Source organism: Physeter macrocephalus, chromosome 3 (genome assembly GCF_002837175.3).
Source record: "Physeter macrocephalus isolate SW-GA chromosome 3, ASM283717v5, whole genome shotgun sequence".
Taxonomy (NCBI): Eukaryota; Metazoa; Chordata; class Mammalia; order Artiodactyla; family Physeteridae; genus Physeter; species Physeter macrocephalus.
Window position 1 is genome coordinate 19,707,202 of NC_041216.1, and position 22,117 is coordinate 19,729,318.

Genomic DNA, 22,117 nt, shown 5'->3' on the forward strand with positions numbered 1-22,117 from the left:
CGGAGTCAAGTCCCCCCACCCCACTGCAGGCCTTGAACCCCAGACAGACTCTGCTCTTTCCATGCCCTCCCTTCCCCCAGGCCCACTGATTAGGAGCCACGCACTCTGAGGGTGTGGAGGGCGTGTTCTAGGTCTGCCCACCCTCCCCCGCATGCTTCTAACTCACCAGGAACATGCTCCCAGTCGGCTTGCATGCTTCCCATAACAGGAAACTCATTACCCATCTTAGGAAGCTACGTCTGTTCTGGAATTTTTGTCCCGATTACTTCCTCCCCTCCTCAGAGATTTGGAGATTTTTCTACTCCCTGAGCTCCCTCTCTTGTGGCTGAACCCACGTCCTTCCTTCCTCCCTCCCTCCCCCTTTTCTCCTCTCCCTTTCTGTCTCTCCCTCCATCCCTCCTTCCCCCCATTCCCCCCGCCCCGGAAGTTCTTGTGGGCAGGAGGATGAAGGCCATCCAAGTCCTCACTGCCGCTCCGGGCTTCCCTGGACTGTCTAGGGATTAGTTACTCAGTCAACATTCGCTGCCCATTTACTCTGTACCAAGTGCCAGGGCAACACTTGTCTACACGGTTCCTGGATCACTTGCTGCAGAACCTCCATCCCCACCCTGGCGGGTGCCCACTAAACCCTCTGACGCTGGCCACTCCTACCTTCCCAGTCCTGGTCTCTGGATGATACCCACGGCACAAACCCCCAGGCGCCCCCTCACCTGCACTCGTGCCTCCGTCAGCTTGGTCCTCTGCGCCAGCTCCTCCCGGGTGTAGATGTCCGGGTAGTGAGTCCTCTCGAAGGCCTTCTCCAGCTCCTCCAGCTGCTCGGCTGTGAACGTGGTCCGACTGCGGCGCTGCTTACGTTTCAGAGGGAGGTCGGGTTCTGACTCCACGTCCGAGCCCTCATCCAGACGGTTGCCTACAGCCAGGTGAGAGGGAGGAAGCGGGGGGACCCAGTGAGATGGAGGGGTGCTTTGTGCACACCTTCAGGCCACCACGGCACTGAGGCTCAGATCCCTCCCGAGCACAGGAAGGATGTTCCCCCCCCCCGGCACTAGTTATCAGCGTGAAGGCTGGGAAGCAACCTCTCTGCCCAACCTTAGGGGATTGGTTAAATACCTTATGGCCCAGCCATTCCGCTAAAAAAATAACCCCTGTAGTTGGGCATTTAGGTTATTTCTACTGACACGGAAGGATGTCCATGACATAGCACTCAGGGGATGGTTTCATGATGAAACACACTTGTCAAAATTCCTAGAACTATATTCTCCAAAAGTGGGAGAATTTTACCGAATATTCACTGCACCTCAATAAACTTGACTTTAAGAGGAAGGCAAGGTAGAAACCAGTGTGTGGAGATCAATCCCACTATTGGAAAAAGCATGCATAATACATTATGGAACACTACACTCAAAAGGCTAACAAATGTTAACCTTCAGGGTGACAGAATTTTTGTTTTCTTTTTAAAACTTTTTTTTTTTTGCGGTACGCGGGCCTCCCTCTGTTGTGGCCCCTCCCGTTGCGGAGCACAGGCTCCGGACGCGCAGGCCCAGCGGCCATGGCTCACGGGCCCAGCCGCCCCGCGGCTTGTGGGATCCTCCCAGACCCGGGCGCGAACCCGGTTCCCCTGCATCGGCAGGCGGACGCGCAACCACTGCGCCACCAGGGAAGCCCTCTTTTTAAAACTTATTTATAGTTTAGTATTTCTTAAATGATCATCATTTAAACAATGACACTGTTGCATTTTTGGAAAATATTGCAAAAACTAACGAAAGGAAGAAGCAGGAAGAAAGGAAAGGATGGAGGAAGGGAGCAAATGCTTGTGCCCAGGGCTGGCAGTCAGGAAGCTTAGATTCCACGCTTGGTTCTCTCCCAAATGCCCCGAACTGTGACCCTAGGAAGGCTACCTTCCCTCCTTGGGTCTCAGTTTCCCCATTTACAGTATGAAGCTTTTGGACTATGTGACTTCCACACCCAGGCCCTTCCTGGGATGTTCCAGGATCATTGAGTGATCTTACGGGCTGGAGGAGACCTCACCTGATGACCTTGGCCATAGCCGTGACTCCCACCACGTCATCCCCATTAATTTCCGCCCTGGAGCCTAGGGGTAGGTGAAGGCCTTTGCTTCCTGTGCAGAGAGACCCCAGGAGTCTGGCCCTGGATGGGCTGTCAGGACAGGAGTTTACTTCTGTCCCAGGTCCAGGTGATGGACGCTGCAGGAAGGGCTTGATCAAGCTCCTCAGCAGTCAGGGCTGAAGACACCCTGGGGGCAGAGCTGACTCTCCACCCCCATCAAGCTTGGGCCTCTTGCCCATCCCTGATCTGGCAGAAGGAATGCTAGCAAGGAGCTCCCTAGCCAGGGCTCTGAAGCTGCACCCTCAGGAGCCCTGGGGAGCTGTAGGGAGCATGGAGGAGGGGGCTGGTGAGAAGGGGAAACCAAGGAAGGGAAAAGAGAAAGCAGGCAGAGATGATCTTCCTCCTCCCCACTCCTGCTTTCTCCCTTTTCTTGTTTCATTTCTCTCTCCCCTCCCTTTCCATCTCCATCTTTGGTACTTCTGGAAGTACATCTATGTTTCGTCATTCATTCATTCCCCAGAGCATTGACAGAGCACCTGCTATGTGTCATGCACAGGCCACGTAAGCTGTGTTCTGGAAGCTCACCTGAGTCAAGCTGGAAGAGCCTCAGAGATCATGTGCTCACACTACAGATGGGAGAACCTGAGTCACAGAGAAGTAACATCACACACCCAAGGTCCTTCAGCAAGTGTCCACACCCACACTCAGACCCTGCTCTCCTGTCCCCCATCCTGTTCTTACCCAGTGGCTTCAAATGTTGGTTATACAGATAGGTCTAGGCTCCTCCCACAAGGGACAACTGTCCCCCGTCCCTGAAAAAAACAAAACACCTAATGCAGCCTCTTAGAAGTCAAGTGGAGGTGAAGGGAAAGGCGTTCCGGCGGGGGGAAGAGCATGTGCGAAGGCCTGGCGTGTCAAAGGGCATGATGCGCGATGCCATCATGGGGCTGCATCCCCCAGAGGCGATGCTCCTCTGCCCCGGATCCCCTTCCCCCATCCTGCTAACACGGCCATTGGGAGGTCATCCCTGCTTTTCATTGGCCGCTGATTGTGACGCCACACAACAAGGGAACCAATGGCAAGGAGACCCGCCTTCATCGCTGCCTGCCTCACCCCTAAAGGCAGAGACCTGGGGTCGGATCCAGCCACCCCGCTGCCCCTTCCCAGCTGCCCAGCTCCCTGTCACTAAGAGGAGGCCAGAACGGTCACAGCTGGCATGCTGGGGTGCTTTCCCCAGCACGTCTGGGGCTCAGAGCCAAATACAGCTAATCCCAAGGATTCACTTCCTGAAACTCACTGCATAACTTAGATTTTCTGACGTTGACAAGGAGAGAGCCCTTGGGGCCTCAGGAGAAAGCTGAGATTGGCAGGCAGGAAGGGAGGCCAGCCGGTAGATGGGGAATGGGACACCGGGGTCTGTCCTCCAGTGGGGACCCTTGGGCTCGGACAGGAGCTGAGGTGGGGAGCAGGGCTGTTGGGGGCAAAACCTATGGGTAGAGATCGTACTCAGAGCTGTGAGGTCAGATTGGGGAGGAGGTGGAGAGCCCCAGCCTGATGGAGAAGGCACAGCCCTGTCCTGAGAGAAACCCCAGCCTGATTAAGTCTCAGTTCAGTTTAGAGCAGTGCCGTCCAATAGAACTTTCTGTGATGATGGAAATGTTCTAGGTCTGTGCAGTTCAATATGGTAGTATCAGCCACGTGTAGTACCAAGCACTTGAAATGTGTCTAGTGCAGCTGAAGATCCGAGTTTTTCATTTTATTTCATTTTCCTTCAAATTTACTTAGCTGCACGGGGCTGGTGGCTACCCCCCAGGACAGCGTGTCTTTAGCACCGCTGGTCTCTCTTTTTAGCAAGGAGAGGACAGGCCTCAAGATCTTTCTGCATGCACTAGTCTCCAGATAGAATTTAATGACATTGTTTGTTTTTAGGATATTTGTTTTTATGGTTCCCATCTGTTTATAGGACGTGACAGGCGTATTTCATTTACAAGAGAATTCGTTTTCCTCGAATTCAGTTTTTAAAGATACTTTTGTACCAAGTAAAATATTAAGGAAATAATAGAATAGGCTGTAGGACTGTAACCAAAATCATGAGCACAGTTAGCAAATGACTGACTGGAGATAAGTTCAAGGTGCTTCTGTTACTAGACCTTGCCCAGCCTCAGTGCCCACTCAGGCCCCACGTGCATCGGATACTCTCGCCATCCAAAGTACTTCTGGCTTTCTAGGTGCCTCATGGAATTCTGTGTTTATTTCTTCCTCATCTCCCTGTCCCTCCTGTCCCTTATTGAGCACAGATCTGGGATCTCCTCGAGCCCAGAGAGACACCCAGATGGAAACCCAGGCTAGAAAAGGCAGAGCAGGGCCCACAAGTCTCTGTTGATTGAAAAGATCTGGAATGATCCACTAGGATGATGGTGGTTGCCATAACAACCTTCTGCATGCTGAGTGGGGAGAGCAGGGCCGTGTCCCAGTAGCTGGGAGATCCAGAGAGATCTCAAGAGAGCTGGACTACAGTCTGTGACTTCGGGCCCCTGGAAAAGATCTCCCGCCTCCATCCTGGCCCATCCCAGGGGAAGAGACACCCCCATGCTAGGTTGGAGCCATTCCTTGGTGTGCCATCCTCATGGCAGGTCTATGAAGCTGGCACTATTGGTTCTTTTACAAATAGGGAAACAAAGCTCAGAAAGGTTCAGTAACTTGAGAGAGGCCACATAGCCAGTCAGCCCATGCTCATTCCCGGAGAGGCATGTGGAGGAAGGACAGATTGAGAGGGAGTTTCAGGGGCCCTCTGGGGCAGCTCTGATCTAGTCAAGAGTCCTTTTCTGGGAGGCCTGACACCTGGATTGTGAGCTCTGTCTCCACCCTTGCTGTGTGGCCTTGGACAAGTTGCATCCTCTCTCTGGACCTCCACTGTCTCAGAGGTAAAAATGAGGATAATGATACGTCCCTGCATGCCTCACTGGACTGCTCTGAGAACAGAATGAAATGAAGACTATGGGAGTAATTTGGAACATGTAAAGGGCACATGAAGGATTATTATTATTATTGATGAGGACAATGACGATACTCACAGAAAAAAGGAGCATTAACGCACTCCTGCTCATCCAGCAGAACCCAGATGGTGGGTGTCCTCCCCCGGGAAGCCTTCCTGGGCCCATACAGGCCAGGCTGGTTTCACTGCTCATCCTTGGAGCTCTCAAAGCTCATCAGGAGACATCAAACTTGCCTGTTTATGAGTCTCTTGGTCCCACTGGACTGGGAGAAGGGACACAAAGAGCCCTGATGCCACCACATCACCTTCACTTTGGTCTCCCCTGTGCTGCCCCTCCCCCTCCCCACCCCTGGGAACCCTTTAGCCTCCGAGTTAAATTAATAGGATTAGGTGGACTTGGCCGCAGAGAGGCCCTGCTGTCTGGGGCTGAGTCGTCCATGCATTGAAAGCTGGTTGCCTCTTGGTGAAGCCTGGGCAGCTGGCACAGGGTGGGGGACACATAGGGAGGGGGACATGGGCTCACATCCATTAAACAGAGGCTGGATTCGGGGTGACCAGTGGTGGGGCAGCCTCCTGGCCATCTGCAGCCCCTGCCTTCCTGCTCTGAAGCAGCTCTGGATAGAAAGGTCCCAGTGGGGGTGGGACAGAGCCTGGAGCTGGTCTGTATAGCCCCAGGAGAGGAATATGATGAGGGACCCTCTCTCTGGGTTCCCAGATCCTGTCTTGCTTAGGGATGTGAGGAGTCCAATAGAGAGCAAGGGAGAAACAGCCCCTCCCTTGGGGCCCTCCCAATCTTACGGGGGGGAAAACAGCCTCTGGCTTAGGAAGCTTCCAATCTGATGGAGGAGGCCTCACCCCTGTGACAGGAATTTCCCAGTCTGATGGAGGAAACATTACTTCCAGATGAACTGGGGCCAGGACAGGCATAAAAGAGGAAGACAGCTCCATGATTTGAGAGCAGCCTGAGGATAGAGTAAGGGATGAGAGGGTGACAAGAGCTGTCTGGCTTGTCAAAGCTTGCGGGTGGACAGGAGCAGGTCTGCTCAGGCAGAGTCCAGCTCAGGCCAGGTTGATGGAAGTGGAGAGAAAATCGCTGGGGGGCAACTCTCCTGTTCTCTACCCCAGCCTCTGCCCCCTCCTTTGAAGCGTGCTGAATTTCACAGCCACTGACATGGGAGGCCTCAGTTATGCCAGCGAGGCCCCACGATCATTGGCCCTGCCCACATGTCCAGACTCACCCCACCACTCCCTGTGCAGCTCTCAGAGTCCTAAATGACCCAGCTGGGCTGTCTCACACCTCCCTGCCTTTGAACTGCAGCCTCCTCTGCTCGGAATGCCTCACCCTTTCATCGGTGCACTCCTGTTCACCCTGCAGAACCCAGCTGGTGGGTGTCCTGGGTCCATCCAGGCCAGGCTGGTTTCACTTCTCATCCTCGGAGCTCTCAGAGCTCATCAGGAGACAGCAAACTGGCCTGTTTCTGGTCTCTTGGTCCCACTGGACAGGGAGACCCTTGAGTCCAGCAGAGACTGTGCCTGGCACACAGCAGGGGCCTAATAAAGCCTCCTTAAATGAATAGAGCTTGGCAGAATGCTCAGAAATTTCCTTTCAAACTCTGACACACTGCAGTCGTCACGAGCCTATACTTGTGCATGCACTCTACAGTTTACAGGCCCTTTCCTAGTTCCAACACTAATCTCTCCCAATGGAGGGTCAAGCAGGCAGGATTAGCCCCATTTTACAGCTGGTCAGTGAAGTCTCAGGCCAGTGAGGCCGGGAAGAAAACCCAGGACTTGGGACTCCCAGCCCAGTGAACGCCAACTTTGCTACGATTCCCAGGTGATGGAGAATTCCATTTCTGATCATGAAAACCCAGGTGGCTTCTTCTCCATCCCACCCTCCCAAACATTCTCTGTTCTCCCTTTTGGCAAAGAAAAGCATGGAAATGAGATGGCCACAATTTCTGGACCTACCCACCTCTCCCTCAGAAGGCGGGAGGGAGCTGAGCCATCTCCAAACCAAGTCCTTGTCGTCGAAGATCCGTGGAAGCCAGCAGTGGCCCTGAGGTTTGGGGTCCTTATCTCAGCCCCCCAACTCAGAGACGCCCTCCCACCCCGCTGCTCCTGAGCTCCCCCGTCCCCGCAGCCTCCCAGCCCAGCCTTTATTACAGTTTAACATAGGCCGGCTCAGAGCCGCAGCAGAGAAATGAATCACATAATAGTTGATATGCGTTTTAATCAAGTAATTCGGGCAGAGCCGAGAGCCAGCGAGTGTGGGCTGGGTGTCCCTGAATACCAAACAGGCCTGGGCGCAGGTCTTGGAAAATGGAAAAGTCATTTACAGCTCAGCTGGGGGCCCAGCGAGCAGGGGCCGCGGCGGGCGCCCTCCCAGCCCCTCCGCAGGAACTGCTCAGCTGTAACCAGTGTGGGGTTCGTGCAGCTCAGTAGGGTCGGTAGGAGCCAGACCAGACAGCACACAAGGCCTGGGTGAAGGGGATGGATGGAGAGGAGGGAATCAGACCCCTAGTTACACCTCCCTGGAAGCGACCCCTCCCACTCACCTTCTCTGCCTAAACTCTTGGGTACCCATCTCAGCACCAGCACCCAGGCATCCAGGTCACAGACCTTAGGAGTCCTTAATAACCCCTGTGCTCTCCCATCACGCCTCGCAGGCAGTCAGCCCAGCACCAGAAGCGGGTGATTCAGCATCCTGGTTAGCTGCGAACCCACCCCGCCACTCCACCCTGGCCCTGCCCCAGAACCTGTCCATCTCTCCCGGGACTCCAGCAGTTGTCTCCGGCCCCAGCAATCGTGGGCCTTTGCACAGGCTGTGCCCTCCTCCTGGAACACCCTTCCCATTCCCCTCTTGGCCTGCAGTTTGCTGCTGGCAGGAGCAGGGCATTGAAAAGCACTGCTGGGACTTCCCTGGTGGTCCAGTGGTTAAGACTCTGCTTCCACTGCAGCGGGGTGCGGTTTGATCCTGGTCCTGGAACTAAGATCCTGCAAGCCGAGCGGCACGACAAAAGAAAAAAAAAACAAAAAACAAACAAAAAAAAACAACCCATAGGCTCCCGACACAGTTTGCCTGGATTCTGTGTAGACTCCACACGTGTAAAATATGGATAATGATGGGAATTCCCTCCCCGCAAGAACCACTTTCCTTGCTTTGCAGTTTTTCCGCAGCACATAGCACAGTCAGATAGGCTAAATATTCCATTTTATTGCCCCGTCCCCACCCCGCTCCCCGCATCATCCCGGCCCTCACTAGAGTGCAAGCTCCAAGCAGCTGGGCGTTTTGTCTCTTTTGTTCACTGCTGAATCTCCAGTGCTTGGCATAAAGTGAACACCCAAATATTTGTTGAATAACGGAAGGAATGAGTAAATGAGTGAGTACGTTAAGGCCAGGAAGGAGTGCCAGGGACAAGCGAGTGCTCAGCAAGTGTGAGCTTCCATCAGGCCTCGTCATTTTCCCACTCAGTCTGGGACCATTCCTCCAGGAAGCCTTCTGGAGCACGGCACCCTCTCCATCTGGGTCTGGGGTGTCCACCTCTGTGCCCTCGCGGCTGGGGCTCAGCCAAGCTGTCCCCGTGGATTCGTTTCAGTCCTGCCCTCCAAGAGGCCTCCCGAGGGGTCGGGAGGCGTTGGTGAGGTAGGGGTCCAAATAAGGTCTGTCTGGCTCCAAATCCTATGCTATTTCTCAGCGACTGACGGAGCCCCAACTTCACCCTGCCAACTCCAGGAGGAGAGGGAAGGGAGGAGGGTGTCTTTAGGACGCCTGGGTGGAGCTCTCGCCTTGTTCATAACCTAAACGTGAGAAAACTTTTCCTTCTCCCGGAAGTCCCCATCCAACCCCAGCAGGCTGCCTTTTTTAAAAAAACCCTGAACCTTTGGTAGCTGATTTGCATTACAAAATACGAGGCCCACATGGGGTCTTCTCTGATTGTGGCTTCTATGCTCACAGTATGGTCCTGTCCTCAGGCACCAGAGGGCACTCTTAATACATTCCTGCCAGGAAGGGGAATATCTAGGAAGAAGGAAGTAGTACTGTTTGAAATGGTACTGTGTAGTTGCATCTCCAGAACTCAGAGCCATGTTTTCTCATGAGGGATCCAGAGCTCTGTCTGCACCAAACTGTGAACCAAGCCCAAGTCACGTGTGGGAGAGAAGAGTGGATTGGTAGAGGGCTGGAACTGTGTGAGCCATCACTCAGTCAGGGAAGAATTCCTAGGGACAGAGAGCTCAAAACTAATGTTTGCCTGCTTAGGGCAAGAGGTTGAGGCTGAAGAGTGGTAATCAGCGCCGGGCAGACAGCAGAGCCCGCGCTGTCAGCTCCCGAAAGGGGTCCATGAGGGATCCAGAGCTCTGTCTGCACCAAACTGTGAACCAAGCCCAAGTCACGTGTGGGAGAGAAGAGTGGATTGGTAGAGGGCTGGAACTGTGTGAGCCATCACTCAGTCAGGGAAGAATTCCTGGGGACAGAGAGCTCAAAACTAATGTTTGCCTGCTTAGGGCAAGAGGTTGAGGCTGAAGAGTGGTAATCAGCGCCGGGCAGACAGCAGAGCCCGCGCTGTCAGCTCCCGAAAGGGGTCTTGCCAAAGGGGCTCCGCCTCACCGAGCGTGGCCGAGCCTGTCACTGGCAGACACTGGGAAGAGGTGGGCAGGACAGCAGCTGTGGGATCAGAAGTGCCTGAGTTTGAATTCTGGATCTGCCCCCTACCTCTATAGACGCTGAATGTGGGATTGAATTCCAAGCCTCATTCTCATCCTTTCTAAAATGGGGGCAGTGATGGGAGTCAAGGAGGAAAGGAAGAGAGAAAACTATGTCCAGAGGCTGAACTCCAAGAGTGGGGGTGATGGGCCCCCCCACCAGCCCTGGCTGAGCAGACCCCGTCTCTCTTCTCATTCCGGCAGAAGCCTGGCAGGCGGGGAGCCGGCACTCTGGGCTCAGTCCCCGACCAGCTGTGTGACCCTGAACGTGTCACTCGTCCTCGTGGCATCTCCATTTCCCCATCCACCCACGGGAAGTAAGAACCGCCATCCGCCTGCCCCTCAGGGTGTTGGTGTCGCTGCACAGATGGAAACCTCGAGAAATCACCAAGGGGCGCCTCTGATGCAGTGATCACAGCCTGCTGCCCTACTCACTCAGGAAAGTTACTTCGCTCCTCTGGGCCACAATTTCCTCATCGGTAAAAGGAGGAAAATCACATAGTGCTGACCTCACAGAGTCGTCATACATGAAAATTAAATGAACTACTGCAAGACAAGGCTTACAACACTGCCACGTATCCAGTAAGTGCTCAGCATACGTTAGTTGTTATTATTATTGCTATTACGACTGATGCCCGAATACAATGAGAACTTCATCTACCTCTGGAGCAAGCACATTTGCCTGGCACAAAACACGAAGGCAAGGAATGCATGCATGCATGCATGAACAAATGAATGCATACCCCTTTGTCATTCCTTCCTTATTCTCCTACGGTGGAGGGGTGGAGGCTTTGCACAAACCCAGCCACACCCACAGACCCTGCAGCCCATCCCCAGGGGGAGCCATCCCAGGAGCAAGTGGTGCCCATGGATTGGAGAGGTGCAAGGGTCTGAAGTAAGCCATCCGGCTGGGGCACCAATGCTGGCAGGCACGAAGGGGCCAAGGCAGGCACTCAGAAAGCTGGGCTGGGAGAGGCCTGGGGTGAGGCCTCCAAATCAGTGAAGGAGAAATGGCAGCAGCTGGGGCCCCAGTGGCCAGACGAAGCCACCGTGCGTGGCGGCAAGGAAGAGGCAGCCTGGCCACCCGTCAGAGCCCCACAAAGCCACTGGGAAAGGACCACATGCCTGAGAAGTCAAGCCTGCCCAGACCCTCCTTCCTCCACCTCCCGACCCCCCACTCCCCCTCCTCAAAGCTGGAGCCTGGAAGGCTGCAGCCACTGGAAAGTCGTCACAGAAGGTGGGATGGAAAATGGTTTCAGGACCCCAGCTCCATCCATCGACCCTCCTGCCTCCAGGCTCGGCTCTGAGGAAGGGCTTAAACCTGGGGCTCACTGAACCCCGAAGACTGGGCTCTGTGAACACACAAAGTCTCCTACAGCACGACCGGGCAGGAAGGCCACAGGAGAATAAACATAAAAAGAGCTGCTGATGTGTTTTGAGCTATGTGCCTTTCCCGTGGTAAGTCATGTGGTCCCATGATAACTCTAAGAGGTGTTACTATGAGCCCCATGTTACAGATGAGGAAACTGAGGCTCAGGAGGACTAACTTAGTGGCAGACTGACAATTAAACCCGGGCAGCTTGCCCCTGAGTCCCTGTCTTCACCATCAAGGTGACCCCTGTGAGCCTGGCATTCAGGGTCCTCCCTGCCCTGCCCCAAATGTGCCTCCCCTGAAGGTCACTGCCAGGCCTTTGTACCCTGCGGTGGCCTGGGATGGTGCCCTCACACTACTTCCTACTGTCTCACTTCCCCCATCCTTCAAGTCTGGACTTGAAGTCCGCCTAGTCCAGGAAGCCCTCCATGACTGCCACACCCTGAGCACTCTCCTAGACTCCCTGTGGCATTTGCCCCCTGTGCCACCCTCTCAGCACATGGCCTCGACTCCTGCTGGGGGCTGACAATTAAGTTTGTGGGGGTTTTTTGTTTGCTTGTTTTTAGTTTTTCGTCACACCTCGCGGCATGCGGAATCTTAGTTCCCGACCAGGGATCGAACCCGTGCCCCCTGAATTGGAAGCATGTAGTCTTAACCACTGGACCACCAGGGAAGTCCCAATGTTTTAAGGCGTGTGTTTTGTTTACCTTATAATCCAGTTCACAAAAGGGTTATTTGAACTTCTCGAGGACGGGAACTAGGTCACCCCCATCAAGTTGGGGACACTCTGGAGTAGAAGCTTCACCTTGACAGTAAGACTGTCAGCTTCTTAAAGTTGGAAACTGTATTTCTTCTGTTATAACCGGGCATTACCCCAGGGTGGGGTGACTGGGCATAGCTCTGAGTTCCTATCATTCTAGAATGTTCTTAAAAACAGTCTCCCATGGGAACTGCAGCTGTCAGTTAAATGAAGAAACCATGGACCTTGCCCTCCCAAACACAACAAGGAGAAATGACTCAAGCTTCCTCAAAGTCATAGGTTCTCTCTCGGGACTCTGGGCTGATTCCTTTTCCCTCGGGAGCCATTTCTAGCCATCCAACGTCCATCCAGCCCCACCTCCATCTTTCTTTAAATGGGCCTCCCAGAAAACTCTGAAACCTAACATCACATTGCATATCAAGGTGCACCTACTGGGTGCCCCACAGACCCACACGGACAAAAGCCATAACAGTTACTGTCCACCACCACGGAAACAAGCGGATTCCTCAGAACCCTACCACCTTCGAAGAGAACCACTCATACAGGTGGAGAGTGCTGTGAGCGTGGGTTTGAAAGTGAAGCAGGATCTCTGGAAAAACAAGTCAGACTTTTCATGTCGCTTAATGGAGGCCAGCCTTCCTCCTTAGGAACAGAAAGCTTTACCTGGGAAGCCCACCTAACAGAACAGACTTCCCCTCTGTAGACCAACACCAAAGCCTTCAACTTGAGTTACTTCTCCACCTATTGCTGCCTTCGGGAACTCCAGATTAAAATACAGATAGTCACTGCAGACGTGACACCCCCGGGCCTGCTACAGGCAGCTGGCACCCCGGCCAGAGGAGGGGACTATTACCTTGCCCAGAGGAGGGTCTCCAGGGAGCCTGTGGGCTGCTTGGAAAGACTAGGGGATTCCAGACTGGAACCCTGAAGTTTGTTCCTGACTTTGTCTCCAATTTGCTGTGTGACTTTGGCAAGTCGAAACCCCTCTCTGGGCCCCCTTTTCCCCATCCCTGAAAACCAGAGGTCCTCCTGGGTCTCTAAGAATGACCCTGAGAAGGGGGCCTGGGCTGTATCTGATTTATTCATTACTTCACACTCCAGAACCCAGTATAGTCACTGGCATACGTAGGGCTTTGGATAAATGTCTGTTGTTGGATGAAAGAATGATGATGGACGGGGCTAGTGAGGAGCTCCAGAAGGGATTGGGATTCTAAGCTGGGAGTGCAGTGTGGGCTACAAGACACCCCAAGATCATCTGATTCCTGTGGGGGTGAAGAAGGATGGATTTCATGACCCTCGTATTCTGCCCAGGGCCACCCCTGCTTGCCAGTAGTCCCCAGCCCTTCTTCCTCTCTTAGGGGAAGGCTTTTCCCCTCCCTGCCCCTCCCCCCTCCCCTCCCTGCCCCTCCCCCCTCCCCTCCCCTCTCCCCAGCCAGTCGTGGGCCCCTTGTGTCTACGGCTGGTCGCTGGGCAGCCCGGCCTTTCATGGTGCATTCTCCTGCTGCCCGCTCCCCACCCTCGCTCCCCAGCAACCCCATCCTGTCGTGCCCCCATCAATCTACGGCAACCCACCCTCTCCAGCTGGCCTGGCTGGGCTGTTCCCAGGCAGAGCAGGTCCACAGTGGAAGGTGGTGGAAAAATGTGGACAAATTTCTGATTTGCAACACTCTGGGAAAGAGTTTATTGCCATTGTTTGAGGACGAATGTATAAATAAAGCAAGGCGAAGATTGCAGGGGGAGGCTGATGAAAGGCAGAAAACGAGAAATTTTATGGCCATAAGGAGCGTACTCTAATGGTGATTTTTGAGGCACTGGACCATGGTAGTTACTTAGCCAAATGATCGCTGTGAAGCTGGGCAAGGCAGCTTATTTCTTAATTACTGTTACGTATTATGTCAGGCGGACGCCCCAGCCCTGGAAAACTTGGTCTTGAAGCAGACACCAGCTCGGAGCCAGGTCCCAGTGCTGGGATGCTGGTGGGTCCACGGCAGGCCATCGCCTGCACCCATCAAGGGCAGGGGCTTCCCAGGGCCCGATGACCTCTCCTCCTGTCCAGGCTCCTGCCCCCAGATATTAATTCATCCACTCAACACATAGGTGTAGGTTCTGAGCCAGCTATGGGTGATAGAGCAGAGGATGAAATGGACAAGATGTCCAGTTTGAAAAGATATTCGCAAAAGGCAGCTAGGGGCTCATTTGGGGCTCCTCCTGCAAAACAGGTGAGCAGGCAGGACAGAAGGGGGAAGGAGGCAGGCTGTGTGATCGGAAGGGGGTGGAGAGAGAAGAGGGACGGCTCTGGTGTGCTGTGTCACCTGGGCCAGGTACACAGCCTCTGTGAACCTCTGTTTCTTCACCTGTGAAAAGAGGGGCAGGACTAAATGATCCCCTTTTGGCTCTAGCATAGTGTGGTTCTGAAATTCTAAGATGCTGTGATTCTGTTGCTGTTGGAGTTGGTGAGGTTGATTTTTCAAAGGTGATCAGCACTTGGCCTGTTAAATACTTTCATCTTCTTTTGTTTGTTTCTGTCACGTGATGCAGTAATAGAAGGGGCGGGGGGTTACAGTTTATTTAGGGTCTGCTAGGTGCCAGGAACTCAACACGCATTGTGTCCTTTCATGAAATCCTCACAAGCATCTCTTAGGGCCAGTGCTCTTTGGTAAACGCTCAGAAAGGTGTGGAGACCTGTCGGATGCTAAGTGGCAAAGCCTTCCTTCAGCCGAGGTGGGTTCCAGGCCAAAGCCAGCGAATGCATTTTAAGTCAATCAAGCTGCCTCCCCAGCATCTCCTACAGGAGTGGTTCTTAGGGCATCAGAATCCCTGGGAGGGCTTGTGGAAACACAGATTGCTGGGCCACCCCAGGGGAAGTTTCTGATTCAGTAGGTGGAGCCTAAGAAGTTGCATTTCCAACAAGTACCCCAGTGATACCGCCTCTGCTGCTGGGGGCCACACTTTGAGAACCACTGTTCCATAGAAATTCAAAGAAAAGTAGCAACAGCTAACAAACAAAAACCACGCTGCTCCAGGGAAAGGGAAAAGCATACAACTTTTCTTGCTATTATCAGAATGGAGGTAGAGGGGCTGAGAGTGTCAAGCCCACAGCCCTTCACCGCACCAAAACCCTAGATCTTTTTCACAATGATGGGGGAGAAGACACTCACCCAGGGGGACCCAGCGGGGGGCCAGGTTGGCAGGTGAACTTTCTTCTCTGCCGTCCTTGCTCCTGCAGCTTGCCATGGTGCCTGGGTCATCAGACTCAGGACAGACCACCTGGGTGTCTGGAACCCCGACCAGGGCCCAGCCTGTCCCTGCCCTGCCCCAGTCTCTGGACCCACCTCTTTCCACTCCTACCTACCCTGGCTTCTGTCCTAAGCCCTCTTCCTTCTCCTACCGTCTTTCCCTCTACGATCAGCAATCAGACGTGCACTGGTATTAACAGGGGAAAGAGCTGCCACAGCATCAAAACAGTGACTTCAAAAGGCTGAAGTCAGGGACCATGCCTGACACACGCCTCCTCCCTGACCCATCTTCCAGCCTCCCAGCTTGAGTTATTTGAAGAGGTGATGTTTCCGCTCCAGAAGAATGAGGACCTTTATCTGTTCTGTTTACTGCTTTATTCCCACCGTCCAGAAGAGGGCCTGGCCCATGGGAAGAGCTCAACACAGGTTTGCTGAATGAATGAATGAATGAATGAGCGAATAAATGCACATTTATGGAATGAATGCACTGCGCCCCGCCCCCATATGCTGAGATCTCGGCAACAACTTGCAACGTTCCGACAGATGTTGACGAAGGTTTGCTCTTCAGGCCAACGTGCTTATTGGCAAGTAGACTCATCCTGCACAATGATCTCATTAGAAATGTACTTATGCATTGCCAGACACCTGGCACCACGCTGAAAGCCCCAGCTAGCCAGCTGAACAGTTCCAAGAGGTCTGGAGGATTGACGCTCTGTAAACCAACACACAGGTACTCCACTGAATCCCCTCATCCACATCCAGATGTTTGGTCCACTCAGAGGCGGCCCAAATGCTAATGCGGTGTCTGAATGATGGTCGCAAAACAGCCTCCGCTGCCGTGGAACCCCCTCAGGCACCCTGGATTGCGAGCACCTCCCTTCAAAGCATCAGACATCTTTGGAAGTGGGTTGTTGGAGGAGCCCGTTTTTTTTTTTTTTTTTTTTTTGGCGGTACGCGGGCCTCTCACTGCTGTGGCCTCTCCCGTCGCGGAGCACAGGCTCCGGACGCGCAGGCTCAGCGGCCACGGCTCACGGGCCCAGCCGCTCCGCGGCACGCGGGATCCTCCCGGACCGGGGCGCGAACCCGCGTCCCCTGCATCGGCAGGCGGACTCTCAACCACTGCGCCACCAGGGAAGCCCCGAGGAGCCTGTTTTTAAAGGAGTTAAAATCCAATTTGATCCTGCTGCTTACGCTTTTTCTAGTTTGATGTGCTTTTGATAAAAAAAATTTTTTTTTGATCAATAAAAATAAAATCTGTCACTCGCACCCTGGGGCAATTATTGCTCTGGGCCCAGTTTGCTGAATCTTGATAGAATAAATAATGTTATTTTCCCCAAATGTGGCCACAGCTACAGGTTAGTTACGTTAAGCCAGCGGGGGGGGGGGGGCGGGGGGACTCTGAAAACATAGCGGTTCTCAGAGGGCAAAATCATGCTTCGAGATGGTGAGGGACTGGGCTTCCCAGTTCTGGGGACCAAGTGGGGATAAAACTCCATGGGGATAAAACAGTGATAATAGGCATTTGTGATGCTCTTACTGGTGCCAGGTGCTATGCCTGGCACGCATAACTGGCCTCATCCCACAACACTCAGAGCTGGCAGGCGCTGATAGTGAACTGGTTCTAAGAATGAGGCTCAGAGGAGGGGCAATGACTTACCCAAGGTCACACAGCTCTACGTGGCTGTATCGGGGCTTGAACCCAGGTCCATCAGGAGTCAGAACCTTCGGTCAGACCCCTTTGCCCCACCATCTGCCTTTCCCTAAGTGAGGGCAGTGACAAGGCCTTGGAAACTATAGAATATTCACAATCCAATGCCCCTTTCTCTCCACTCCTTTGCTTTCTTCCCCTCTCCTTGCAGTGCCATACTGTGCTTGCTTCAAATCACCCTGATAGGGTTGCTGAAAAGACCAGTGCTCTCTGGCAGGGGGTGGCATTGGTGGGAAGGGATGCAGCCCTCGATAAGTGGATGAACATCATGGGAAGGTCTGGATCCTGTGCGTTGTGAAATACACGTGGAAGGACCCACATCTACTGTTAGCCATGGTCCCGCTGGGTGTGTGCACGTGTGCTTACAATTCATGGGACTTTTACTTTCTGTTACATATTTCTGAACAACAAAGTTGATCTTACACTAAAAGAATCTGAAGTATCCTGCAAGAGGTCGAGGGAGGAGGTGAAGGAGCGGGGGATGGCTTGGCGACCTCAGAGGCTGAGCTAGACGTGTGATACCGGGAGCCTAGGGGACCTGGAGGCTAGATTCAGAGGGTCAGTGGTGAAAGAGAGGGAGATGGTGGAGGGAGATTCTGAAAGTCAAGGGGATGATCAAAGTGCCTGGAGATTCGGAAGGTGTCAGTGACGGAGGCGTGGAGACGGGTAAGGCGGTGGATGAGGAAGGACAGAGATACACAAACCCAGAGGGCACAGTGTGGGTCCAGCTCAGATCATACATTCCCTCATTTCATCCTGACAACTACAGCAATAGTGAATTTTATCATTCCCCCCCTTTCTTTTTTTAACCGCACCGTGCAGCATGCGGGATCCCTGTTCGCTGACCAGGGATCGAACCCGTGACCTCGGCAGTGGAAACACAGAGTTTTAACCACTGGACCACCAGGGAAGTCCTTTCATTCCCATTTTTAAATGAAGAAACAGATGATCATATCAAGCCTCTAACTCAAAGACGTACGTCAGAGCCAAGATCCAAGATTCGAATCCAAGCAAGCCAAGCCTCCCGTGATGCTGGGAAGGGAAATGCATCCCCCAAACCCCAACTTTTACCCTCGCAGCCCTCCTCCCACACAGCCCATGGGGCCTCCCAGACCCAGCCTCCAGCTTTCATTCCCCCCACAGGCTGGGCCGCCTGCCCTCTAATTAGATTCCCCTGGAAATAAGAGTGCATTGTACCGTTCTGCTGAAGGCAAACTGATTTTACAATTTCTTTTCTTTCCTCCTCTTTAATAACTCACAATGTCTCAAGGAGGTTTTACTTAGGGCCTGCACACTGGAAAATTATTCTGTCTCTCGTGCACTCGTTTTTCTCTTGAGGAAAATTGAAAACTGGATTCTCCTCCATCACCGGCCCCCTCTCTTGGCCTATCTTGTGCCCAGAATATGCTAGTCCATTCCCAAATCCCTCCTTGGCCCTTCTCTACCTCGAAAGCAAGGCCCCCTGCCTTCCTGCCCCACAGCTTGGAAAGGCTGGCAGCCCCAGTGATCTTGGGAACAGTGAAGAGTCTTTCAAAAGTTGAGAGAGCAGGCAGGCGGGCAGGCAGGGGGAGGGGCGGGGCGGGGGGGAGCAAAGCCGTTCGCTCCACTTTGAGATACTTTTGCCTCCAGAGAACTGGACCGGCTCCAGCACTTTTGAGGTGGGAGTTGGGTGAGGGCAGGGCCTTTATTGGTCCCATCGGGTTCCCGTTAAGTGTCAGAGAGTAAATTATAAACAAATGGGTCCCATTTCCATTTCTGAAAGCATCCCCGGCTCTGCCTTCGCCCTCCACATTTAAGGGTACATCCCTTTAAGTGGAGCCTGATGGGACCGGGAGCCAGGTGGATGGTGTCACACAGGCGTGGGCGGCCATCTGTACAGTCTGCAGCCCGCACCGGCTGCTGGGCACCCACTCTTCAGGCTCTGGAACCAGACCAGCGATGACGTGTGACGGACGGACAGACTGACGGATTGCTGGACGCCCCCGGGGGACTGCAGATCTGGGCTCTGAGTGGACAGGTTTCATAAATTAGGGTTTGAGAGCTCTGGCCCAAGGGGAAGCAAGAGGGCGGAGCCGGGGAGCTGGCTGCAGAAAGAGGCCCGGGCTGGGGCTGCGCTGAGGGCGCGGCTGGCGTGGCTAAGAGGCTGGTGGAGCACAGCAGGTCCCCGGGGCCTGGGCCCTCAGGACATGTGGGACGGAGTGGCTCTGGCACCCTGAGCAGGGCTACACCCCCTATGTCCCCCCACTTCCCGGCTCCTACCGCCCCTGCCCCCATTATGGGGGCTGTAAATGGGAGAAAGACTCAGCTGCGCCCGTACACATAATTCATTCTACAATAACTGGGACCATGTGCCAGGCACTGAGGTCCAGGCACTTATTATCTCATTTAATCCTGGCAATATCCCCACCAGGTAGGCACTGTTATCCCCACTTTACAGAGGAGGGCTCTGGAAGGCAGAGAAACCATTCCGGTGGTCATTACCGCTCCCAGGAAGCGCTTTCCATGCGCCAGGCGCTGTTCAGAGCCTTTCTGCGGATTAGTGAACTCACCTAACTATGGCAACGTGTTGCAATGATTATTATTCCATTTACAGGTGAAGAAACCAAGGCTCAGAGAGGCAGAATGTGAGTTGATCTCAGGTCTGGTGCAGGCACCGACCTCCCTGTTTGGGAAGGGGAGGCTTCCCCAGATGAGCTTGGTCTCTAAATGTTTGAAATCTCCTTTTTGTTTCAAGAGAGTCCGTTGGTTCAAGCTAGGAGCAACCTGAGAGATCATTGAGTCCCAACTCATTGGGATTCAACTTACAGTTGAAAAAACTGAGACCAGAGACGGTGTGTGACTTGCCTGAGGTCACACAGCAAGTCAGTAGGAGAGCCGGGACTGGCGTCAGGCCCCCCTCTAGTCCCAGAGACCCGCAGATACTCTTAGGGTATGTCAGCAACGGGAGGAGGAGTGGTCGACGGCAGGCCTCCTGGACAGGGCTCTGGAGAGGGTGCTGCCAGTATGGCCATTGTTTTAGTTAAGTCCGGGGGCCACTGCCTCGGGATGCAGGCTCTGCGTTCTAACGATGCCCTGAATTCCTCCTGGCCCTCCCCTGCAAACCCGGAAGCAATGCCATCGGCTGCCCCCCCACCCCAGTCTGAGGCTGCTCCAGGACTGGGAGGAGGGAAGGAAAAAAAGGAGAGTGAGGCCAAGTGCCAGGAACTGAGTGGTGTCAGCCAGGCTGGGGATCAGAGCATCATTCTTTTGTTCCCCACAAGATATGGCTTTGGAGACCGAGAACTGGGAGTCCGAATCCTGGGTGAGCTTGGGCTGGTACTCAGCCTCTCTGAGCCCCAGCATATAGGAGGGAGGTGGGTGCTCAGGTAAAGTAAGTGTCTGAGGATGGGAAGGCAAAGGAGAGACCCGCTGTCCTTCACCCCCATCCCTCCCAAGGGCCCCCAAGGAAAACAGACACAGGCGCTTGCTACATCCTCATGGGCCCTGACATGTTGCAGGAAGAAACTTGAGGAAGACAGGCCTGGCTGGGGAAGGGACTCGGCTACAGCTGAGTCACTGTTTGCCGAAGGTTACCTAAGATGTGTCCAAACGAGAACCAGCCAGGGTCCTCCTCCCCCAGGGCCTCCAGACATACCCGCCTGTCCAAAACCAGGACAAAGGCAACCCTCCCCCTGGGAAAAGACGTGCCAACCCAGGAATCATCCAGGTCCAGAAAAAAGCTTATGTAAATGCATGCAAAATACCTGGCACTGAATGTGTGCTCCATGATTGGGAGCCATTGTTATTTTAACAAGCATTTAATGAGCACCTACTAGGTACCACGTGCTTTCTCACACGCTCTCCCTTCTAAGCTGCCTTCCGGCCTAAGAGGGTGCTGATGGTGTCTGGTTTTTGCGGGTGAGGAGGTTGAACCCGGGAGGGTGTGGCTCAGGAGTCCATGTGGCTGGAATGCCCACAGCTCTGATTCTGGGCCAGGGGTTTTCAACCTGGGCCCCTCATAAGAATCCCCTGGGGAGCTTTTAAAAATACTGCCCCCCTTCTGATGTAATGGTCTTGGGTGCAACTTGGGCACTGAGATTTTTTTAAGCTCCCCCATTGACTCTCCTGTGCAGCTAAGGCTCCTGGGCTTTGCTCCAGAATTTCCCATCTCCTATTTAGCTCTTGAGGTGGCATCGTTAAGAGATGGATGGTTAAGAGATTTCAGAGGAAAGGGGAGAATCGGGACCATGTGTCCCAGTGACCTTGGCTGGGGGAAGAGAAGAGCAAAGATTGGACCCTTCCCAAGCCCTGGTGCTGGCTGGGCTGGCTCAGGGGTCCCAGCTGAAGGTGACAGGTGGGCAGGAGCCCCTGGGCTGGGGAGGTCATTCATACCATCCCCCTGCCTCTACCACATCCTCAGAGTAAATCCCACCCCTGTCCCCCAGCTAATCTTCCTGCTCACCCCCAGGACCTCATGACTTGCAGAGACTAATGAGCGTGCATTTCCCTAAATCTAACCTCAATCCCTCCAGTCGCATCCTCCAGAATCTATCTCCTGGGATTTGTCCTCCTTGTACTCCGTTATTGTGTGAGGATCTAGGCTTCTTGGGAGAAGGACTTCCCTTTATTGGGCTGCTGCAAAGTCAGGGGTGTGTGTAGTCCCAAGCATCCTTCCTTCCCCTGCAAGTCTCTGAAGGATGTAGACGAAGCCCAGCCACAGAACAAACTTCCCCCTAGCCCTTCCCTTTCTGTAGGACTTTACACTTGACCAAGAACCTTAGAGTGGGTATTATTCTTCTCCTCCATTTTACAGATGCGTAACAGGCACAGGGAGGTAAAGCAGCTTGCCTGACAGCACACGCATCTAGCTCTGATCTGCAGCAGGAGGGAATAAAGTCAGACCAAAGGAAGAACTGCCCAACCTTAGCAGTCCCAAGCCCTAGAACCAGCTGTTAGGGGGAAGCTGTAGGATGTCTCGGGGGCTTTTCTGGATGACCCCAAAGCACCCCTGGCCCCTAAGCCTACCACTGGAGCCAGGCTCCCAGGTACTCCCACCACCAAGCAGTCTGAATTTTCCCCCAGGTGAGTCGGAGGGGAAATTCAATCCTGTTTCCTTTTCTCTGAACTTGCCAAAAGCTTGTTTGCTCTGAGAGGCCCGTGAGGCCTTGGCTTCCTCGGTTTCAAATAATTGACTTTCAAAGCCTGTCTTCAGGTGGAACGCTGCCATGCACCACCTGGGCAAAGGGTTGAACTCCGAGGACTTTGCCAGGGAATGAATGGGGAGGTATCCGAGCTC

General features: G+C 53.8%; 1 protein-coding gene across 3 annotated transcripts in view; it reads right to left on the minus strand.

The window, feature by feature from the left end:
* PAX7 (paired box 7) overlaps nt 1-22,117 on the minus strand; it is a 102,389-nt gene that overhangs the window by 45,060 nt on the left and 35,212 nt on the right. For all 3 annotated transcript variants that reach the window (XM_007104609.3, XM_007104607.3, XM_007104608.3), the window contains exon 5: nt 711-910. In XM_007104609.3, the coding sequence (XP_007104671.1) occupies nt 711-910 (200 nt within the window). The remainder of the gene's footprint in view (nt 1-710; nt 911-22,117) is intronic.